At 41.4% G+C, this 20,000-nt stretch overlaps 1 protein-coding gene across 4 annotated transcripts in view; it reads right to left on the bottom strand.

Moving 5' to 3' along the window:
* The window catches only part of LOC128688590 (nuclear valosin-containing protein-like), a 337,361-nt gene that overhangs the window by 280,884 nt on the left and 36,477 nt on the right, over nucleotides 1-20,000 (bottom strand). For 2 of the 4 annotated variants that reach the window (XM_070087530.1, XM_070087528.1), the window contains exon 4: nucleotides 14,719-14,798. The exons of the other annotated variants lie outside the window; for them this stretch is intronic. In XM_070087530.1, the coding sequence (XP_069943631.1) occupies nucleotides 14,719-14,798 (80 nt within the window). The remainder of the gene's footprint in view (nucleotides 1-14,718; nucleotides 14,799-20,000) is intronic. 4 annotated transcript variants of the gene reach the window in all.

The raw sequence follows: 20,000 nt of genomic DNA, 5'->3' as shown, positions 1-20,000 counted from the left end.
ACTTTCTAGGCTATTTCACTGCCCGACAACTCTATGACTGAAGAAATACTTCCTAACATCCCTCTGACTCATAGGAGTCTTCAACTTCCAATTGTGACCCCTTGTTTCTGTGTCCCATCTCTGGAACATCCTGTCTTTGTCCACCTTGTCTGCGCAGTATTTATACAGCTCTCCCTCAACATTCGCGTTTTCCACTTTCGCAGGCTTTGAACATTCGCGAATTCCCAGACGCCCAATCATATTTAAAATATGTCATTACATATCTTAGGAACTGTGGCAGTGGCAGAGTTTGTTTGGATATTGGACAAGATAGTCCTTCAATATGACACTAATATCAACTCTAAGGCTTATTTATCTATCACAATTAATCTAATATGACATAATAAACAATATTAATAATACAAAACGAATAAAACACATCATTAAGTATGTCACGAGTGTTGCTGTGTTGTTGTTGTCAGGTGTGTAAGGTGGTGGAGGCAGTAGAGACTAGAGATGGCGGTGTTGTCAGTCGCCCTATATCACTCTAACAATATTTGAGGAGATAGGTTCGTGCTGTCCTTTTCTATTGATTAATCGCTTAACTTACTTGCTACACTGTTAATGCTACACTTTATCACTAGCCGGTGCTATAGCCTTTATTGACTTGTGCTGCTTTAGTATCGTACACATCGTAGAATCACTGAATCGCTGATGAAGGCACATTCTTCCCTCTCCCTTCCTCCTCCACTTTGGTACTCTGCTATGAGTTCTTTCTTGAATTCTGTAGTTTTTCTCACCTTCATGTAGAATATAACTTTGGTATATCTGTGTCAAGCATTAGGAATAACATTAGGAGAGAAGTAAATAATGAAAATGAAGCCTGAGTAGATCTATAACCCATTATGATAACATGAGCATAGATGTTTATGGAGGAACTTGCAATGTGAACAGACTGACTGATGTTGTAGTGGCCAGGCTTAGGCTTGGTTACAAGTACTTCTGGCAGTTTGAGACACACACAGATGATCAAACTAAATGCAAATTATGTGATCAAGCATATGGTCACTGTCTTGAACACTATGTGCTTAACCCTTTGACTGTCGCGGTCGTATATATACATCTTACGAGGTACCGTGCTTGACGTATATATACTCATAAATTCTAGCGGCTTCAAATCAAGCAGGAGAAAGCTGGTAGGCCCACATGTGAGAGAATGGGTCTGTGTGGTCAATGTGCACCATAAAAAAAAAATCCTGGAGCACGCAGTGCATGAGAAAAAAAACCTCCGACCATTTTTTTTAATTAAAATGCCGATTTTGTGGTCTATTTTCATATAGTATTTATGGTTGTATTCTCATTTTCTTGGTCTCATTTGATAGAATGGAAAACATATTATAGAAGTAGAGGTGATTTTGATTGATTTTACTATAAAAAGAACCTGGAAATGGAGCTCCAAGTAGGGAAAATGTCTGATTTTTGCCAATGTTCAAAAGTAAACAAATGATGTCATTGTCCAATAAATGTCCAACTAGCCATTGTAATATGCAGTCATGAATGGGTTGATGTTATTTATACAATTATTACAGTATTGCAGTAGTCTGCATAATAGAAAGCAAGAGTAATATCAGAGGAGCCTGGAGACATGACTGATGAACAAAGAAAATGTTATTTTAGGGTCAGGAATGTCTGCATTGTTCATTCTGGACCTTATTTTGAAATTGTCATATTTTTTAATTTTCATGAAATTGGCCAAATTGCAAATTTCTGACCTCATTATTGGGTAGTTGAAATTGGTAAATGGGCAGTTTCTTGTTCTCAATCGATAGAAAAAATGGAGTTCTAAAGAAATAGCTATGCGTTTGGTCGACTGGAACAATGGAATTAGCCGAAAATAGGGCTCAAAGTGGGCGAAATCGCCGATTTGTAAATATCGCCGAGGTCGCTAACTTCGCGAGAGCATAATTCCGTCAGCTTTCCATCAAATTTCATTTTTTTTGGTGTCATTACAATCGGGAAAAGATTCTCTATCATTTCATAAGAAAAAATAATTTTTTTTTTTTTTAAATTTTGCGACACCAGGAGACACCTCAGGATTGGGGGTTGCAACAGTCAAAGGGTTAATTGTCCACTTATTGAGGAATAGAGACAACCAGTATAATAATTTATGTGACATGTCAAGATTTCTTATTAATGAAAATAAGATACCAGATATACAGTGGACCCCCGCATAACGATCACCTCCGAATGCAACCAATTATGTAAGTGTATTTATGTAAGTGCGTTTGCACGTGTATGTTTGGGGGTCTGAAATGGACTAATCTACTTCACAATATTCCTTATGGGAACAAATTCGGTCAGTACTGGCACCTGAACATACTTCTGGAGTGAAAAAATATCGTTAACCGGGGGTCCACTGTACTAAGCAAATTTCCTAAATTTGCTTGTAACAGATAAGTGAACTGTAGATATGTAGATCTTCTTTCTTTCAACACACCAGCCATATCCCACCGAGGCAGGGTGGCCCAAAAGTAAAAAAGGAAGTTTCTCCTTTCAAATTTAGTAATATATACAGGAGAAGAGGTTACTAGCCCCTTGCTCCCGGCATTTTAGTCGCCTCTTACAACACGCATGGCTTACGGAGGAAGAATTCTGTTCCACTTCCCCATGAAAATAAGAGGAAATAAACAAGAACAAGAACTACAAAGAAAATGTAAGAAAACCCAGAGGGGTATGTACATATATGCTTGTACAGTGGAACCTCAAAAATCGAACTGCTCCCAACTCAACCAATTATGTAAATGTATTTTTGTAAGTGCTTTTATAAGTGTATTTTTAAGGGTTTGAAATGGGCTAATCTAATTTACATTATTCCTGATGGGAATAAATTCATTCAGTAACGGCACTTGGACAGCCTTCTGGACTGAAGAATGTTCGATATTTGAGGTTCCACTGTACATGTATGTGTAGTGTGACCTAAGTGTAAGTAGAAGTAGCAAGACGTACCTGAAATCTTGCATGTTTATGAGACAGAAAAAAGGACACCAGCAATCCTACCATCATGTAAAACAATTACAGGCTTTTGTTTTACACTCACTTGGCAGGACGGTAGTACCTCCCTGGGCGGTTGCTGTCTACCAACCTACTACCTAGAAGATATGTAGATATAAACCCATATGTATGCCTGTTAACCCTTTTGGGGCCTAGTTCCAAGCCTTTTTGTGTATCCATATGCTCTTGCACTACCGTCCAAAGGATGGATATGGGGTGCACAATAAACTAGCCACTTCAGTGGTAAAATCTAATCTTTACTAAATGGCTGGTACTAGTATAATATTTACAATGTTTTCATGTGTTTTATGATTGTTCATGGTTCAATAGGTTTAGGAAGCAGTATTGCATTATATTCCCCTACAAAATATTGGGCACCAAACATCTGCGAGGTTCTTGATCCCTAACCCTCGTGAATGTTGAGGGAAATCTGTATGTCATTATCATACTTCTCTTGACCCTCCTGTCCCCCAGTGTCGTCAGGCCAATTTCCCTTAACCTTTCTTCATAGGACAATCCCCTTAGCTCTAGGACTAGTCTTGTTGCAAACCTTTGCACTTTTCTCTAATTTCTTGACGTGCTTGACCAGGTGTGGATTAGAAACTGGTGCTGCATACTTCAGTATGGGCCTGACGTATATGGTGTCTTAGAGTCTTGAATGATTCCTGACTGAGGTATCGGAATGCTATCCTTAGGTTTGCCAGACGCCCATATGCTGCAGGAGTTATCCGATTGATGTGTGCCTCAAGAGATGTGCTTGGTATTATACTCACCCAAAGATCTTTTTCCTTGAGTGAGGTTTGCAGTCTTTGGCCACCTAGACTATACTCTGTCTGTGGTTTTCTTTGCCCTTCACCAATCTTCATGACTTTGCATTTGGCAGGGTTAAATTCAAGGAGCCAGTTGCTGGACCAGGCTTGAAGCCTGTCCAGGTCTCTTCGTAGTCCTGCCTGATCCTCGACCGATTTGATTCTCCTCATTAACTTCACATCTGCAAACAAGGACACTTCTGAGAGTATCCCTTCAATTATGTCATTCACATATACCAAAAACAGCACAGGTCCTAGGACTGACCCCTGTGGAACCCCGTTCGTCGCAGGCGTCTACTCTGACACCTTGTCACGTACCAAGACTTGTTGTTGCCTCCCTGTCAGATATTCTCTGATCCATTGCAGTGTCTTTCCTCTTATGAGGAACTGTGTTGAAGGCCTTCTTGCTGTCCAAGAAAATGCAATTTATCCACCCCTCTCTCTTGTCTTACTTCTGTCACCTTGTCATAAAACTCCAGTAGGTTTGTGTCACAGGATTTTCCTTCCCTGAAACTGTGCTGGTTGTCATGTATAAGCCTGTGTCTTTCAAGGTGCTCCACCACTCTCCTCCTGATGATCTTCTCCATGACTTTGCATACATGTTAGTGACAAAGGTCTGTAGTTTAATGCCTAGTGTGTCTCCTATTTTAAAAATTGGGACTACATTTGCCACCTTCCATACCTCGGGTAGTTGCCCAGTTTCAATGGATGTGTTGAAGATCTTTGTTAGTGGCACACACAGCATCCCTCTCTAAGGACCCACAGAGAGACGTTGTCTGGTCCCACCGCCTTTGAGGTATCAAGTCCACATAGCAGCTTCTTCACCTCCTCCTTGGTTGTGTGTACCTCATTCAGCACTTGTTGGTGTACCTCCCTGCTCTGAATTTCTGGATTCCTTCCTGTCTCCACTAAATATTTCTTTAAATCTCATGTTGGGGCTCCTCACATACCTCTTGGTCATTTCATGTCAACTCCCCACCTTCCTTCCTCAGCCTGATTACTGTTGTTTTCCTCCTGATGTGGCTATGCAACAGCTTTGGGTCAGACTTGACTTTAGATGCTATGTCATTTTTGTATTGTCGCTAAGCCTCTCTTCTTATCTGTGCATATTCATTTCTGGCTCTTCGGCTGATCTCTATTTTCCTGGGTCCTTTGTCTTCTGTTCTTTTTCCATTCTCTAGTGCATCTAGTTTTTGCCTCTACACCTTTGGGTGAACCAAGGACTCATTCTGGTCTTCCCATTATTTCTGTTTCCCTTGGGAACAAACCCCTCTTCTGCCTCCTTGTATTTTGTTGTCACACAGTCCATCAATCCTTTTACTGGTTTTCCTGCCAGTTCTCTCTCCCACCGAATGTCTTGCAGGAAGTTCCTCATACCTGTGTAGTCCCCTCTTTTGTAGTTTGGTTTTCCTGTCCTATTCCTGCTACTCTCTCCACTTGTAGCTCAACTGTGTAACCAAAGCACAGAACCACATGATCACTAGCTCCAAGGGGCCTTTCGTATGTGATATCCTCAATGTCCGAACTACTCAAGATGAATACTAGGTCCAGTCTTGTTGGATCATCCTCACCTCTCTCTCTGGTAGTGTCTCTAACATGTTGATGCATGAGGTTTTCCAGTACCACATCCATCATCTTGGCTCTCCATGTTTGAGACCCCCATGGGGTTCCAGGTTTTCCCAGTCAATCTTGTGATTGAAATCACCCATAACTAGTAACTTTGCTTCCCCCATGTGAGCTCTTCTGGCCACCTTGGCTAGTGCGTCAACCATTGTTCTGTTGCTCTCGTCATATTCTTCTCTTGGCCTCCTGCAGTTCTGTGGCGGGTTGTACATTATTCCAGTTACTACCTCATGGCCTTCAGACTGGATTGTTCCTACTAAGTAGTTCCTTTCGCATGTTCCATCCATTCCTTCCATTTCCTCAAATACCCACTGGTTTTTAATGCGCAGTGCAACTCCTCCTCCCCCTTTGCTCTCTCTATCTTTCTTGAAGATTTGATATCAAGGTGGAAAGATTGCATCACTCGCTACCGGAACAGTTCAAGGATCCCCAGACAGCTTATAAATTTAGGACTTTGCTAAAAAATCATCTTATCTCACAATATTAACCAAATCAACCATACATCTGCTAACTAGTTTTATCATGTGACCTCTAGACTCTTAATTCTGCCAATCCGTAAAATCATTTTCTTTCTCAATATTAACCAAATCTGCCAAAACATCTGCTAATTAGTCTTATCATGTGACCTCGTGGCTTTTAATTCTGCCATTCCATAAAATATTACCACCTGCACCATTACAGTGGACCCCCGGTATTCGATATTAATCCGTTCCTGAGAGCTCATTGAATACCAAAAATATCGAAAACCGAATCAATTTTCCTCATAAGAAATAATGGAAATCAAATTAATCCGTGCAAGACACCCAAAATTATGAAAAAAAAAAAAATTACTACGTGAAATATTAAGTTTAATGCAACAGAATAATTACAATAACAATAAAATAACTGACACTTACCTTTAATGAAGATCTGGTGATGATTGATGGGATGGAAGGAGGGGAGAGGTGTTAGTGTTTAGAAGGAGAATCCCCTTCCATTAGGACTTGAGGTAGCAATTCCTTTTCCGGGGTTACTTCCCTTCTTCTTTTAATGCCAGTAGGACCAGCCTCACCATGCCTTACCACACTGTGTATGCCACTACGATTCTTAAATCTTTCAAACCAACCTTTCCTGGCCTTAAATTCATTCACATCAGCACTAGTTGCAGGCAATTTCTTTACCAAATCGTCATGCAACTGCCTAGCCTTTTCACAAATGATCGCTTGAGAAATGCTATCTCCTGCTATCTGTTTTTCATTTATCCACACCAATAACAGTCTCTCAACATTTTCTAACACTTGCAGTCGCTGTTTCGTAATCACAGTTGCACCTTTTGCAAGAACAGCTTCCTTGATTGCCGTTTTCGTGGTCACTATAGTAGAGATGGTTGATTGGGGTTCATTATACAACCTGACCAGCTCCGACACACGCACTCCACTTTCGTACTTTGCAATTAGCTCTTTCTTCATTTCAATAGTCATTAGCGCCTTTTTTTCTCGAAGGGTTGGCACTAGAAGCTTTCTTGGGTCCCATGGTGACTTGTTTTGCAGAAAGAAGCACCAAAAACAGTGATAATATGGATAATATGGAATGTACCGAATGTATCCTTAGATGCATGCACACTGGCTGGCTTGTAAACACTGGCACACAAGGGGCAGTTCAGGCCACATGTGGACACGTCTCGTACGAATCGTATCGAATACAGTGGACCCCCGGTTAACGATTTTAATCCGTGCAAGAGGGGTAATTGTTATGCGAAATAATCGCTATGTGAATGAATTTTCCCCATAAGAAATAATGGAAATCAAATTAATCCGTGCAAGACACCCAAAAGTATGAAAAAAAAAATTTTACCACATGAAATATACATTTTCCCACACACAAAGAGAAGGATACATGCACAATAGTAGAGTAGTACATGCACAGTATATATTGTGCATGTACTAGTCTACTAAATGAAGAATAAATGACACTTACCTTTATTGAAGATGCAGCAATGACTGATGAGACACTGTGTCCTGGGAGTGCCTTTTCCTCCTGAGTACTGTAGGTCCTGTTTGGCATTTTCTTCCAGAACAGGCCTTATCACACTGTGTATGCCACTACGATTCTTAAATCTCTCAAACCAACCTTTGCTGGCTTTAAATTCACCAATATGAGCACTAGTTCCAGGCATTTTTCCCTGTTCACCTGGGTGTTAGTCGACTTGTGTGGGTTGCATCCTGGGAGACAAGATTAAGGACCCCAATGGAAATAAGTTAGACAGTCTTCGATGACACTGACTTTTTTGGGTTATCCTGGGTGGCAAATCCTCTGGGGTTAATTGTTTCTTGGTATTCTCAATAAGCCACACCAACAACGGTGCTACAGCAGCAGCAGCAGCAGCAGCTGTACCACCAATAGTAGCGATGGTTGATTGGGGTTTATTATACAACCTGGCCAGCTCGGAGACATGCACTCCACTTTCATACTTATCAATGATCTTTTTCTTCATCTCTATTGTAATTCTCACCCTTATTGCTGTAGGGTTGGCACTAGAAGCTTTCTTGGGGCCCATGGTCACTTATTTTCCAGAAAAAGCACCGAAAACACTGTAATAATACGAAATATTCCGATTGTATGCTTGGATGTTACCGCGGAGGCTGGCTGGTAAACAATGCCACCGGCGGAACATGTGAGCGTGGCTCAGGCCGCACATTGGACGCGTCTCGGACGAAAATCGGTAAGCGGGTTTTTAAGCGGTATGTGAGGCAAAATTTTTGCAATTAAAGTAAGCGGTATGCGAAATAATCGCTATGTGATGCCATCGTTATGCGGGGGTCCACTGTACTGGGTTTTTAATCGGATACCAAGGCAAAATTTTTGCGATATAATGCATCGAATACCGGATTTATCGAATACCGATGCCATCGAATACCGGGGGTCCACTGTACTTGTAAGTTAGATTTTACACTAAGTTTAAATAAGATTGCATCAAATTCAAAAAGATTGTAAAACAGCTAACCACTATTCATTGTTTAGTTTTAAGTATAATTACAATGTACTATTATCTTATCTAGTTTTAATTAGTTACTAAGTATTAGGATTAGTTTGCCCGAAATGCCTCGGCATGATAGTGGCTATCTTTGTACAGTGGACCTCCGAGTTTCGACGGCATCGAGTTTTGTGAAATCCGACTTTCGGCAAGTGTTTTTGGCAAAATTTAGCCTCGCAGTTCATGATTGGAATCGTGATTCGGCGACCATCCGGTACCCATCCGCCCATCACCGCGCACACAAAGCCAGTCTCCCGCACCATTCACACTCAGTGTGCCATTGTTTACCAGCACATGACCATCACCCCGCGGGTTCATACAATACATTTCATAATAATCCATTGTTTTTTGTGATTGCAATTGTTAAATAAGTCAACATGGGCCCAAGGAAAGCTAGTGCAAGCCCTTTGGAAAAGAAAGTGAGGAACACAATCTAATTCAAGCAGGAAATCATTGAAAAATATGAGAGCGGAGTGCGTGTTACAGAAGTTGCGAGGATGTATGGCAAACCCCATTCAACCATCACGTCGATTGTGGCGAAGGGAAAGGATATCAAGTGTGCTGTTGTTGCAAAAGGGGTAGATATGCTGACAAAAAAGAGATCGCAAATCCTTGAAGAAGTGGAAAGGTTATTTTTGGTGTGAATTACTAAAAACAGTTAGCAGGCGATAGTGTTATGCAGTCGATAATAATTGAAAAGGCAAGGCAGTTGCATTACGATCTCGTAAAGAAAATGCCTGCAACAAGTGGTGATGCTTGTGATTTTAAGGCCAGCAAAGGTTGGTTTGAGAGATTTAAAAAGCGTAGTGGCATTCACATTGTGATATGGCATGGTGAGGTTGCCAGTTCTGACAAAAAAGCAGCTGAGAAGTTTGTACAGGAGTTTAAGGAGTGTGTAGACACTGGAGAATTCAAACCCCAACAAGTGTTGAATTGTGACGAAACAGGCCTCTTTTGGAAGAAAATGCCAAAGAGGACCTACATCACGCAGGAGGAAACGGCACTCCCAGGACACAAGCCTATGAAGGATAGGCTTACTCTCATGTTTTGTAGTAATGCTAGTGGGGATTGCAAAGTGAAGCCTTTACTGGTGTATCACTCTGAAAATCCCAGTGTTCAAGAAAAACAGTGTCGCCAACAGTAATTTGTGTGTGATGTGGAAGGCTAACAATAAGGCATGGGTCACTGGTTTAATGAAGTGTTTGGCCCCAGTGTGAAGAAATACCTCCTGGAAAATAAACTGTCATTCAAGTGCCTCCTGGTAATAGATAATGCTCCTGTTCATCCTCCAGACTTGGAAGAGCAAATAGTGGAGGAGTTTAGTTTCATCATGGTGAAGTTCTTGCCCCCTAATACAACTCCTCTCCTCCAGCCCATGGACCAGGTGGTCATTTCAAACTTCAAAAAACTGTACACCAAAGCAGTGTTTCTAAAGTGCTTTGAAGTGACTTCAGACACTGAATTGACCCTAAGAGAGTTCTGGAAAGATCACTTTAATATCCTCCATTGCATAAACCTTATAGGTAAGGCTTGGGAGGGAGTGACTTCCAGGACTTTGAACTCTGCTTGGAGAAAATTGTGGCCAGAATGTGTACAAGAGAGATTTTGAAGGGTTTGGGGCTGACCCTAAGGAGCCTATGCCAGTTGTGGAATCTATTGTGGCATTGGGGATGTCCCTGGGGTTGGAGGTGAGTGGTGAGGATGTGGAAGAGTTGGTGGAGGACCACAGGGAAGAGCTAACCACTGCAGAGCTGCAAGAGCTTCATCTGCAACAGCAAGAGATCACAGCTCAGGATATTGCTGCAGAGGAGGAGGAAGAGAAATGGAGGAAGGTGCCCTCTTCAAAGATTAAGGACATTTGTGCAAAGTGGACTGAAGTGCAAACATTTATGGATGAACTTCACCCTGACAAAGACGTTGCAGGCCGTATTGGCAACATGTACAATAATGAGTGTTGTGTCCCACTTCAGACAAATCTTAACCCTTTGACTGTTTCCGACGTATAAATACGTCTTACGAGCCAATGTTTCTGACGTATTTATACGCACAAATTCTAGCGGCTTCAAATCAAGCGCCAAAGGCCTGGTAGGCCTACACGAGAGAGAATGGGTCTCAGTGGTCGGTGTGCACCCTGTGAAAAAAATCTGGGACCCAGCGGTGCATTGTGGGAACGCCATGTTGTTAGTCCATTTTCACCATGCCTCTCGGTAAGAAGTTCCTCACTCCTCGGCGGATTGGAGGTCTTTTGTTCCCAAGTGATAGCTCTAACAGCGATGAAAATGTCAGTGACAGTGAATTCCAGGGTTTTGAAGTGAGTGTTACCGGAAAAAGTGCCCAGGATAACGTAATTAGTGATGAAAACCCAGATGACCCACAACCTTCCACCTCTGGTGCTGTGCCGGCTTGTTCACGTTCACATTCGCCTGTACCAGGACGAAAGAGGAAACTATTTGGTCGTGTACAACACCCAGATGATAGCAGTGATAGTGATAGTGATTTCAAGGTCATTGAAAGCAGTTCTAGTGACAGTGAGAGTGAATATTCCCCAGTGAAGCGGCAGTATGTACGACGTAGTAGCATGCGGTCTGGTAGTGTTTCATATGTTGTTCCAAGGGGAAGGAGAAACTCTGGGAGCACATCCCGTGGCCCTACACCACGACCTGACAGTGAAGATGATGATATTGTAACGATGGGTATGAATGGTGACAGTGAGGGAGGAGGCAGTGGTGGTGATAGTGAGGGTGGCACAGCCCATGTGGCACCATCAGTGGGCCACACTACTACCCACGCTGCTGACGCAGCACAACACCCAGCCTCACCCTACCCCACACTCCCACAACCTGCACAACCACAACCACGGTACAATATCCAGACCCCACCAGCAGACCGTATCTGGGATTGGCAGGACGGTGACGAGTTTGTTCCCAGTCCCCATGACTTTGATGAAACACAAAGTGGAATAAAGCCATCATGTCCATTTGGGAACAATGCCAGTAAACTGGACTGCTTTGAGTTATTCTTCGATGAACCCCTGATGGACATCATTGTCAGGGAAACAAACACATACTGTGATTACACCATGGCAAATACAATTCTCTCACCAAGTGGAAGTGGAAGGAGACAACTGTGGCAGAGATGTACCTGTTTTTTGCCACAATAATGCTTATGCCACATGTGTATAAGCACACTGTCACCACATACTGGGCAACAGAACGCCTGATTTCAACTCCAGGTTTTAGTGACATTATAGGTGTCAATCGTTTCCTGATACTGTTACGTATGTTACACTTTTCAGACAAAACCAGGCCTGACAGAAGCGACAGGTTATATAAGATCAGAAATGTGTTTATGTACCTGAAACAAAAGTGCTGCATGTATTTTTATCCCTTCAGGAAGCTTGTTATTGATGAGTCCTTGATTTTATTCAAAGGAAGACTCTCATTCAAGCAATATATACCAAGCAAGAGGAAACGCTTTGGTATAAAGCTATTTGTACTGTGTCATTGCAGAAGTGGTCTAGTTTTGGATATCATTGTGTACACTGGCAGTAATACTTTGAGAGATACCATGAAGTTATTGGGTATCTCTGGTGATGTGGTTCGAACAATGATGGAACCACATCTTGGTAAGGGGCATATGTTATTTACTGATAACGGGTACACAAGCCCCTTACTCAGTAATTTCTTGCGAGTGAACTTGACAGACGTGTGTGGCACAGTGCGTGGTAATCGTAAACATATGCCAAGGTTCAACGCTGGCACTCGCAGAGGTGAGGTGCAAGCCTTTGCTGCCAATGACATCATGGCATTTCGGTGGCATGACAAACGTGATGTCACATTGTTGACATCAGTTCACAGAAACGAAATGGTACCCAGTGGCAGGGACAACAGAAAGACCAATGAACCCATTCTAAAGCCTGCAGCTGTCATGGACTACAACCTCAATATGCGCTTAGTGGACAAATGTGACATGCAGATTGGGTTTGCAGACTGTGTACGCAAAAGTTATAAGTGGTATATAAAACATTTTTTCCATCTTGTTGATATCTCTATGCTAAATGCTTATAACATATACAAGTTGAAGACCAACAAAACACCAAAATATGGTGAATCTTGCCTGTCAGTAATCAGACAAATAATTGCAAAGTACCAAGGAGCAACTCCTGCAATAGACCAGCGTCCACACACGTCATCTCGTTTCAGGCCTGGTGATCACTACCCCATACAACTGCCTCCTACTACTGCCAAGAAAAATGCTCAGAAGAGGTGTTAAGTATGTATGCATACCACAAAACGCCCACAAACACGCAGAGACACTCGTTTTATGTGTGAGGAGTGTGAAGTGCCCCTCTGCATATACCCATGTTTCAAAGAGTTCCACAAGCTGCAGCAGTTCTAGGAACGTGTTTAGTGACTGTACATATGTATATATATTATGGAACAATAGTAATAAACATTGTTTTGTATTGTTTGTGTAAACAAAGTGTATACACAAACTAATAGTGATAAAGTTTGTTCTGTTATTGTGTTGTAAATAATGAGTGTATATTTGAACAATGCACCTTACGTTGGTCTCACAGGCCACATAAGTTACCTGGAACAGAAAAATATTGAAAAATGCAAGAAACCTTTGAATTAGAGTAAATAAAAGAATACCGGGTGGGCGGCGGTCGCCGCTGTTGCCGTACGCACGTCACTTTCTGCAAACTTTGCGGCTCTATATCTCGGTAAGTACTGATGGCAAAAAATTTTTTTTAGGCTTAAAACACTACTAAAAATATTCCTAACATTTTCATAAGAAAAAATAATTTTTTTTTTCGAATATTTGGCGACATAGAATGACAGTTTCAGAGAGGGGCCTGAAACAGTCAAAGGGTTAAAGAAACACCAGAAACAGAGCTCTCTGGATGGATATTTTGTGCGACAGGGGTCCAGTGACTGTAAAGTTGTTCCCAGTGTCTTTAAAAAACAAAGAAGGGAAGTAACCCCAGATAAGGAGTTCATACCTGAAGTCCTAATGGAAGGCGATTCTCTTTCCAAACAATAGTGTACACCTTCCTCCTATCCCCTCCCGTCTTCCATCCACCCAGAAGTCTTCAGTAAAGGTAAGTGTAATGTTATTATTATTTTTTATATGCATGTACTTGATTTCTCATTGTTTTCAGTATGTAAATCTTTATTTAATTTGAAAAAACAAAATTATTTTAATATTTTTGGGTGTCGGGAACGGATTAATTTTATTTCCATTATTTCTTATGGGGAAAATGGTTTTGCCATTCAGCAATTTCGACATTCGGCAGACACTCTGGAATGGATTAATCACGAAACTCGGGGTCCACTGTACTTGGCAAATCAAAACTGCAATTACACATTGTAACCTCTACAAAGAAATAAACTTATTTATTTATTTATCCATTATCATCCTGGCGAGTTTCATTTCTGTGAGTGCTATTATGTCTGGTGATGTCTCCTTGATTCTTTCATGCCACTCCTCACACTTGTTATTCCAACTGCATTTGTATACCAAACCTTCAACTTCTTTTTTAAAACTGTGGCCTGGGGGGCACACTGGGGTTGGGTAAATGGTGGACCTGATGAGTAACTATGGGTGGTTGCTGTGAGGATGAAGTCTGTAATAAGGTGAGTGGGGCAGTGGATATGGCATGTAAGTTTTGGGTTATAATGTTTGGTTGCATTGGGGTTGTCCTGGTTGGGGGGCTTCTGTAGGTGGTTGTGAGGGAGGTTGTATTTGATCTTCCTCCTGAGTCTGTGAGTGAGTGCAAGTGTGGGTGAGTGCATGCGTGAGTGCATACGTGTGTGAGTTATGTGTGCACATGTGCGTGTGTGTGCGCACGCATGCATGTGCGTGTACACATACAGTAAACCCTCTATAATGGACTAATAGGGAGAGGGAGGTGTCTGTTGTACCAAAATAATGTTAAAAATGACCATAAATACTCTACTGTGCACCTAACAGACAGATGTACAGCAAAATCATTAAAATTAAAATTTACCCAATGGATTTTACCAATAATTTTAAAAATCCATTATACTGGGGGTCCGTTATATCGAGGGTTCTTAGATATAATGGATTTGAGAGTCTTCAGTGACATGTACTATTATATAAATCATAATAGTGCACAAATATGACTCGATTAAGATCTATAAAAAGTATCATATAAGCATCAGTACTATGCAAAACTCACTTAAGTAAAACATGCAGGAAAAACAGTGAAAATCTTACTCAGTTTTGGGTGTTGCAGCAGGTGAGGTAACTACTGGTGACTTGTACATCTTTGTCAGCATTGTGTTCAAACCTTTTGTCTAAAAAATAAACATAATAATGTTTGTACACTAATAAGATACTGTATCTTGAAATGCTATCAAACCTATTAAGCTATGATATTCACAAAATTATTGAAGAAACAGATGGTTGGTTTGTATTTCCCTAGATTTCAAAAATATTTTTCAAAAGAAATTTCTTCGAATATCTAAAAGTGAGAATTTTCACATAAATAAAATTAGTACAGACATAAGACGAAAAATGTCCACCTGCAAAGGTGTTACCTAAGAGTCAAACAAGGAACAGTTATGGTACTAATAATTTTTTTTTTTAACACTACCCATCACCCACCAAGGTAGGGTGACCTGAAAAATAGTCTCACCATCATTCACTCCATGACTGTCTTGCCGGAGGCATGTCGATACTACAGTTCAGATGCCCCTCCAAACTGCAAATATCCCCATCACTTCTTCAGAGTGCATATATTGTACTTTCCACCTCTGGGACTCTAGTCCTCCTAATTATCCTATTTTTTTTTTTCTCTAAATATCCAAACCACCTCTACAACCCCTCCTCAGCCCTCTGAATAATACTTTTGGTAATTATACTTTTCCTAATCTCCAAACTCCAAATTCTCTGTATAGTATTCAAACATGACACCAAACATGCCCTCAAACATGACACCTCCACTGCCTCCAGCCTCCTCTCTGCAACATTTAATACTCATGCTTCACACTCACAAGTGATGGTATCTGTATACTGTAGTACACAGATACCCTAGTATGGTGGATGGTGCCTTAATGCACCATCCACCATTTCTCCTTCATCAATTCTATAGTTCAGTTCATCTCTCTTAGAACCATCTACCAACAAGTGAACTCCCAAGCATTTAACACTTACTTCCTCCATACTTCTTCCTTACAATCTGATACACAGACTCTCACTGCCTACATTTTTTTGATACTCTCATCACCTTACTTTTTCCCATGATCACTTTTAATTTCCTTCTTTTACACTTTTTTTTTCAACAAGTTGGCAGTCTCCCACCGAGGCAGGGTGACCCAAAAAGAAAGAAAATACCTAATAAGAAAATACTTTCATCATCATTCAACACTTCCACCTCACTCATACGTAGTCACTGTGTTTGCAGAGGTGCCCAGATACAACAGTTTAGAAGCATATATAAAGATATATAACATATCTCTCCAAACTGCCAATATCCCAAACCCCTCCTTTAAAGTGCAGGCATTGTACTTCCCATTTCCAGGACTCAAGTCCGGCTATACAAAAATAAACGGTTTCCCTGAATCCCTTCAATAAATATTACCCTGCTTACACTCCAACAGCTCGTCAGGTCCCAAAAACCATTCGTCTCCATTCACTCCTATCTAACACGCTCACACACGCTTGCTGGAAGTCCAAGCCCTTCGTCCACAAAACCTCTTATACCCCCTCCCTCCAACCTTTTCGAGGACGACCCCTACCCCGCCTTCCTTCCCCTACAGATTTATACAGTCTCCATGTCATTCTACTTTGATCCATTTTCTCTAAATGACCAAACCACCTCAACCCCTCTTCAGCCCTCTGACTAATATCTTTATTAACTCCATACCTTCTCTTAATTTTCACACTCCAAATTTTCTGCATAACATTCACACCACACATTGCCCTTAGACAGGACATCTCTACTGCCTCCAACTGCCTCCTCGCTGCAGCATTTACAACCCAAGCTTCACACCCATATAAGAGAGTTGGTGCCACTATACTTTCATACATTCCCTTCTTTGCCTTCATAGATACCATTTTTTGTCTCCACATGTACCTCAATGCACCACTCACTTTTTTTCCTTCATCAATTCTATGGTTAACCTCATCCTTCATAAACCCATTCACTGACACATCAACTCCCAACTAGTATCTGAAAACATTCACTTCTTCCATACTCCCTCTCTCCAATGTGATATCCAATTTTTCTTTATCTAAATCATTTGAAACCTTCATCACCTTACTCTTATCTATGTTCACTTTCAACTTTCTACCTTTACACACACTCCCAAAGTCGTCAACTAACCTTTGCAACTTTTCTTTAGAATCTCCCTAAGCACAGTATCATCAGCAAAAAGTAACTGTGTCAACTCCCATTTTGTATCTGATTCCCCATAATTTAATCCCACCCCTCTCCCCAACACCCTAGAATTTACTTTTTACAACCCCATCTTTTTTTTTATTATCACACTGGCTGATTCCCACCAAGGCAGGGTGGCCCGAAAAAGAAAAACTTTCACCATCATTCACTACATCACTGTTTTGCCAGAAGGGTGCCTTACACTACAGTTTTTGAACTGCAACATTAACACCCCTCCTTCAGAGTGCAGGCACTGTACTTCCCATCTCCAGGACTCAAGTCCGGCCTGCCGGTTTCCCTGAACCCCTTCATAAATGTTACTTTGCTCACACTCCAACAGCACGTCAAGTATTAAAAACCATTTGTCTCCATTCACTCCTATCAAACACACTCACGCATGCCTGCTGGAAGTCCAAGCCCCTCGCACACAAAACCTCCTTTACCCCGTCCCTCCAACCTTTCCTAGGCCGACCCCTACCCCGCCTTCCTTCCACTACAGACTGATACACTCTTGAAGTCACTCTGTTTCGCTCCATTCTCTCTACATGTCCAAACCACCTCAACAACCCTTCCTCACCCCTCTGGACAACAGTTTTGGTAATCCCGCACCTCCTCCTAACTTCCAAACTATCAATTCTCTGCATTATATTCACACCACACATTGCCCTTAGACATAACATCTCCACTGCCTCCAGCCTTCTCCTCGCTGCAACATTCATCACCCATGCTTCACACCCATATAAGAGCATTGGTAAAACTATACTCTCATACATTCCCCTCTTTGCCTCCAAAGACAAAGTTCTTTGTCTCCACAGACTCCTAAGTGCACCGCTCACCCTTTTCCCCTCATCAATTCTATGATTCACCTCATCTTTCATAGACCCATCCGCTGACACGTCCACTCCCAAATATCTGAATACATTCACCTCCTCCATACTCTCTCCCTCCAATCTGATATCCAATCTTTCATCACCTAATCTTTTTGTTATCCTCATAACCTTACTCTTTCCTGTATTCACTTTTAATTTTCTTCTTTTGCACACCCTACCAAATTCATCCACCAATCTCTGCAACTTCTCTTCAGAATCTCCCAAGAGCAGTGTCATCAGCAAAGAGCAACTGTGACAACTCCCACTTTATGTGTGATTCTTTATCTTTTAACTCCACGCCTCTTGCCAAGACCCTAGCATTTACTTCTCTTACAACCCCATCTATAAATATATTAAACAACCACGGTGACATCACACATCCTTGTCTAAGGCCTACTTTTACTGGGAAATAATTTCCCTCTTTCCTACATACTCTAACTTGAGCCTCACTATCCTTGTAAAAACTCTTCACTGCTTTCAGTAACCTTCCTCCTACACCATACACCTGCAACATCTGCCACATTGCCCCCCTATCCACCCTGTCATATGCCTTTTTCAAATCCATAAATGCCACAAAGACCTCTTTAGCCTTATCTAAATACTGTTCACTTACATGTTTCACTGTAAACACCTGGTCCACACACCCCCTACCTTTCCTAAAGCCTCCTTGTTCATCTGCTATCCTATTCTCCGTCTTACTCTTAATTCTTTCAATAATAACTCTACCATACACTTTACCAGGTATACTCAACAGACTTATCCCCCTATAATTTTTGCACTCTCTTTTGTCCCCTTTTCCTTTATACAAAGGAACTATGCATGCTCTCTGCCAATCCCTAGGTACCTTACCCTCTTCCATGCATTTATTAAATAATTGCACCAACCACTCCAAAACTATAACCCCACCTGCTTTTAACATTTCTATCTTTATCTCATCAATCCCGGCTGCCTTACCCCCTTTCATTTTACCTACAACCTCACGAACTTCCCCCCACACTCACAACTGGCTCTTCCTCACTCCTACAAGATGCTATTCCTCCTTGCCCTATACACGAAATCACAGCTTCCCTATCTTCATCGACATTTAACAATTCCTCAAAATATTCCCTCCATCTTCCCAATACCTCTAACTCTCCTCTCCTATTTTTAACTGACAAATCCATTTGTTCTCAAGGCTTCCTTAACTTGTTAATCTCACTCCAAAACTTTTTCTTATTTTCAACAAAATTTGTTGATAACATCTCACCCACTCTCTCACTTGCTCTAGTTTTACATTGATTCACCACTCTCTTAGCCTCTCTCTTTTTCTCCATATACTCTTCCCTCCTTGCATCACTTCTACTTTGTAAAAACTTCTCATATGCTAACTTTTTCTCCCTTACTACTCTCTTTACATCATCATTCGACCAATCACTCCTCTTCCCTCCCGCACCCACTTTCCTGTAACCACAAACTTCTGCTGAACATTCTAAACAACCAAAGTGACATTACACATCCCTGTCTAAAACTTACTTTAACCAGGAAGTAATCTCCCTCTCTTCTACATACCTTCACCCGAGTCTCACTATCCTAATAAAAACTCTTTACAGCATTTAGTAACTTACTACCTATTCCGTATACTTGCAACATCTACCACATTGCTCCCCTATCCACTATCATATGCCTTTTCTAAATCAATAAATGCAATGAAAACTTCCCTACCTGTATCTAAATACTGTTCACATATATGCTTCAATGTAAACACTTGATCTACACATCCTTTACCCACTCTAAAGCCTCCTTGCTCATCCGAAATCCTACTCTCTGTCTTACCTTTAATTCTTTTAATAATAACCCAACAGTATACTTTTCCTGGTATACTCGGTAAACTTATTCCACTATAATTTTTACAATCTCTTTTGTCCCCCTTCCCTTTACATAAAGGAACTATACAAGCTCTCTGCCAATCCCTAGGTACCATTCCCTCTTTCAAACATTTATTAAACAAATATACCAACCACTCCAGCACTACATAACCCCCCGCTTTTAACATTTCTGTCATGATCCCGTCAGTTCCAGCTGCTTTACCCCCTTTCATTCTACGTAATGCCTCACGCACTTCCCCCACCCTCGCATTCTTCTCTTCTTCACTCCTAAAAGATGTTATACCTCCCTGGCCAGTACATGAAATGACCGCCTCCCTTTCTTCATCGACATTTAAAAGTTCCTCAAAATATTCCCGCCATCTACCCAATACCTCCAGCTCATCC

This window comes from Cherax quadricarinatus, chromosome 2 (assembly GCF_038502225.1).
Source record: "Cherax quadricarinatus isolate ZL_2023a chromosome 2, ASM3850222v1, whole genome shotgun sequence".
NCBI classification, from domain to species: domain Eukaryota; kingdom Metazoa; phylum Arthropoda; class Malacostraca; order Decapoda; family Parastacidae; genus Cherax; species Cherax quadricarinatus.
The sequence above is the reverse complement of the archived record's forward strand: the minus strand, read 5'-3'. Positions and strand labels throughout refer to the sequence as shown.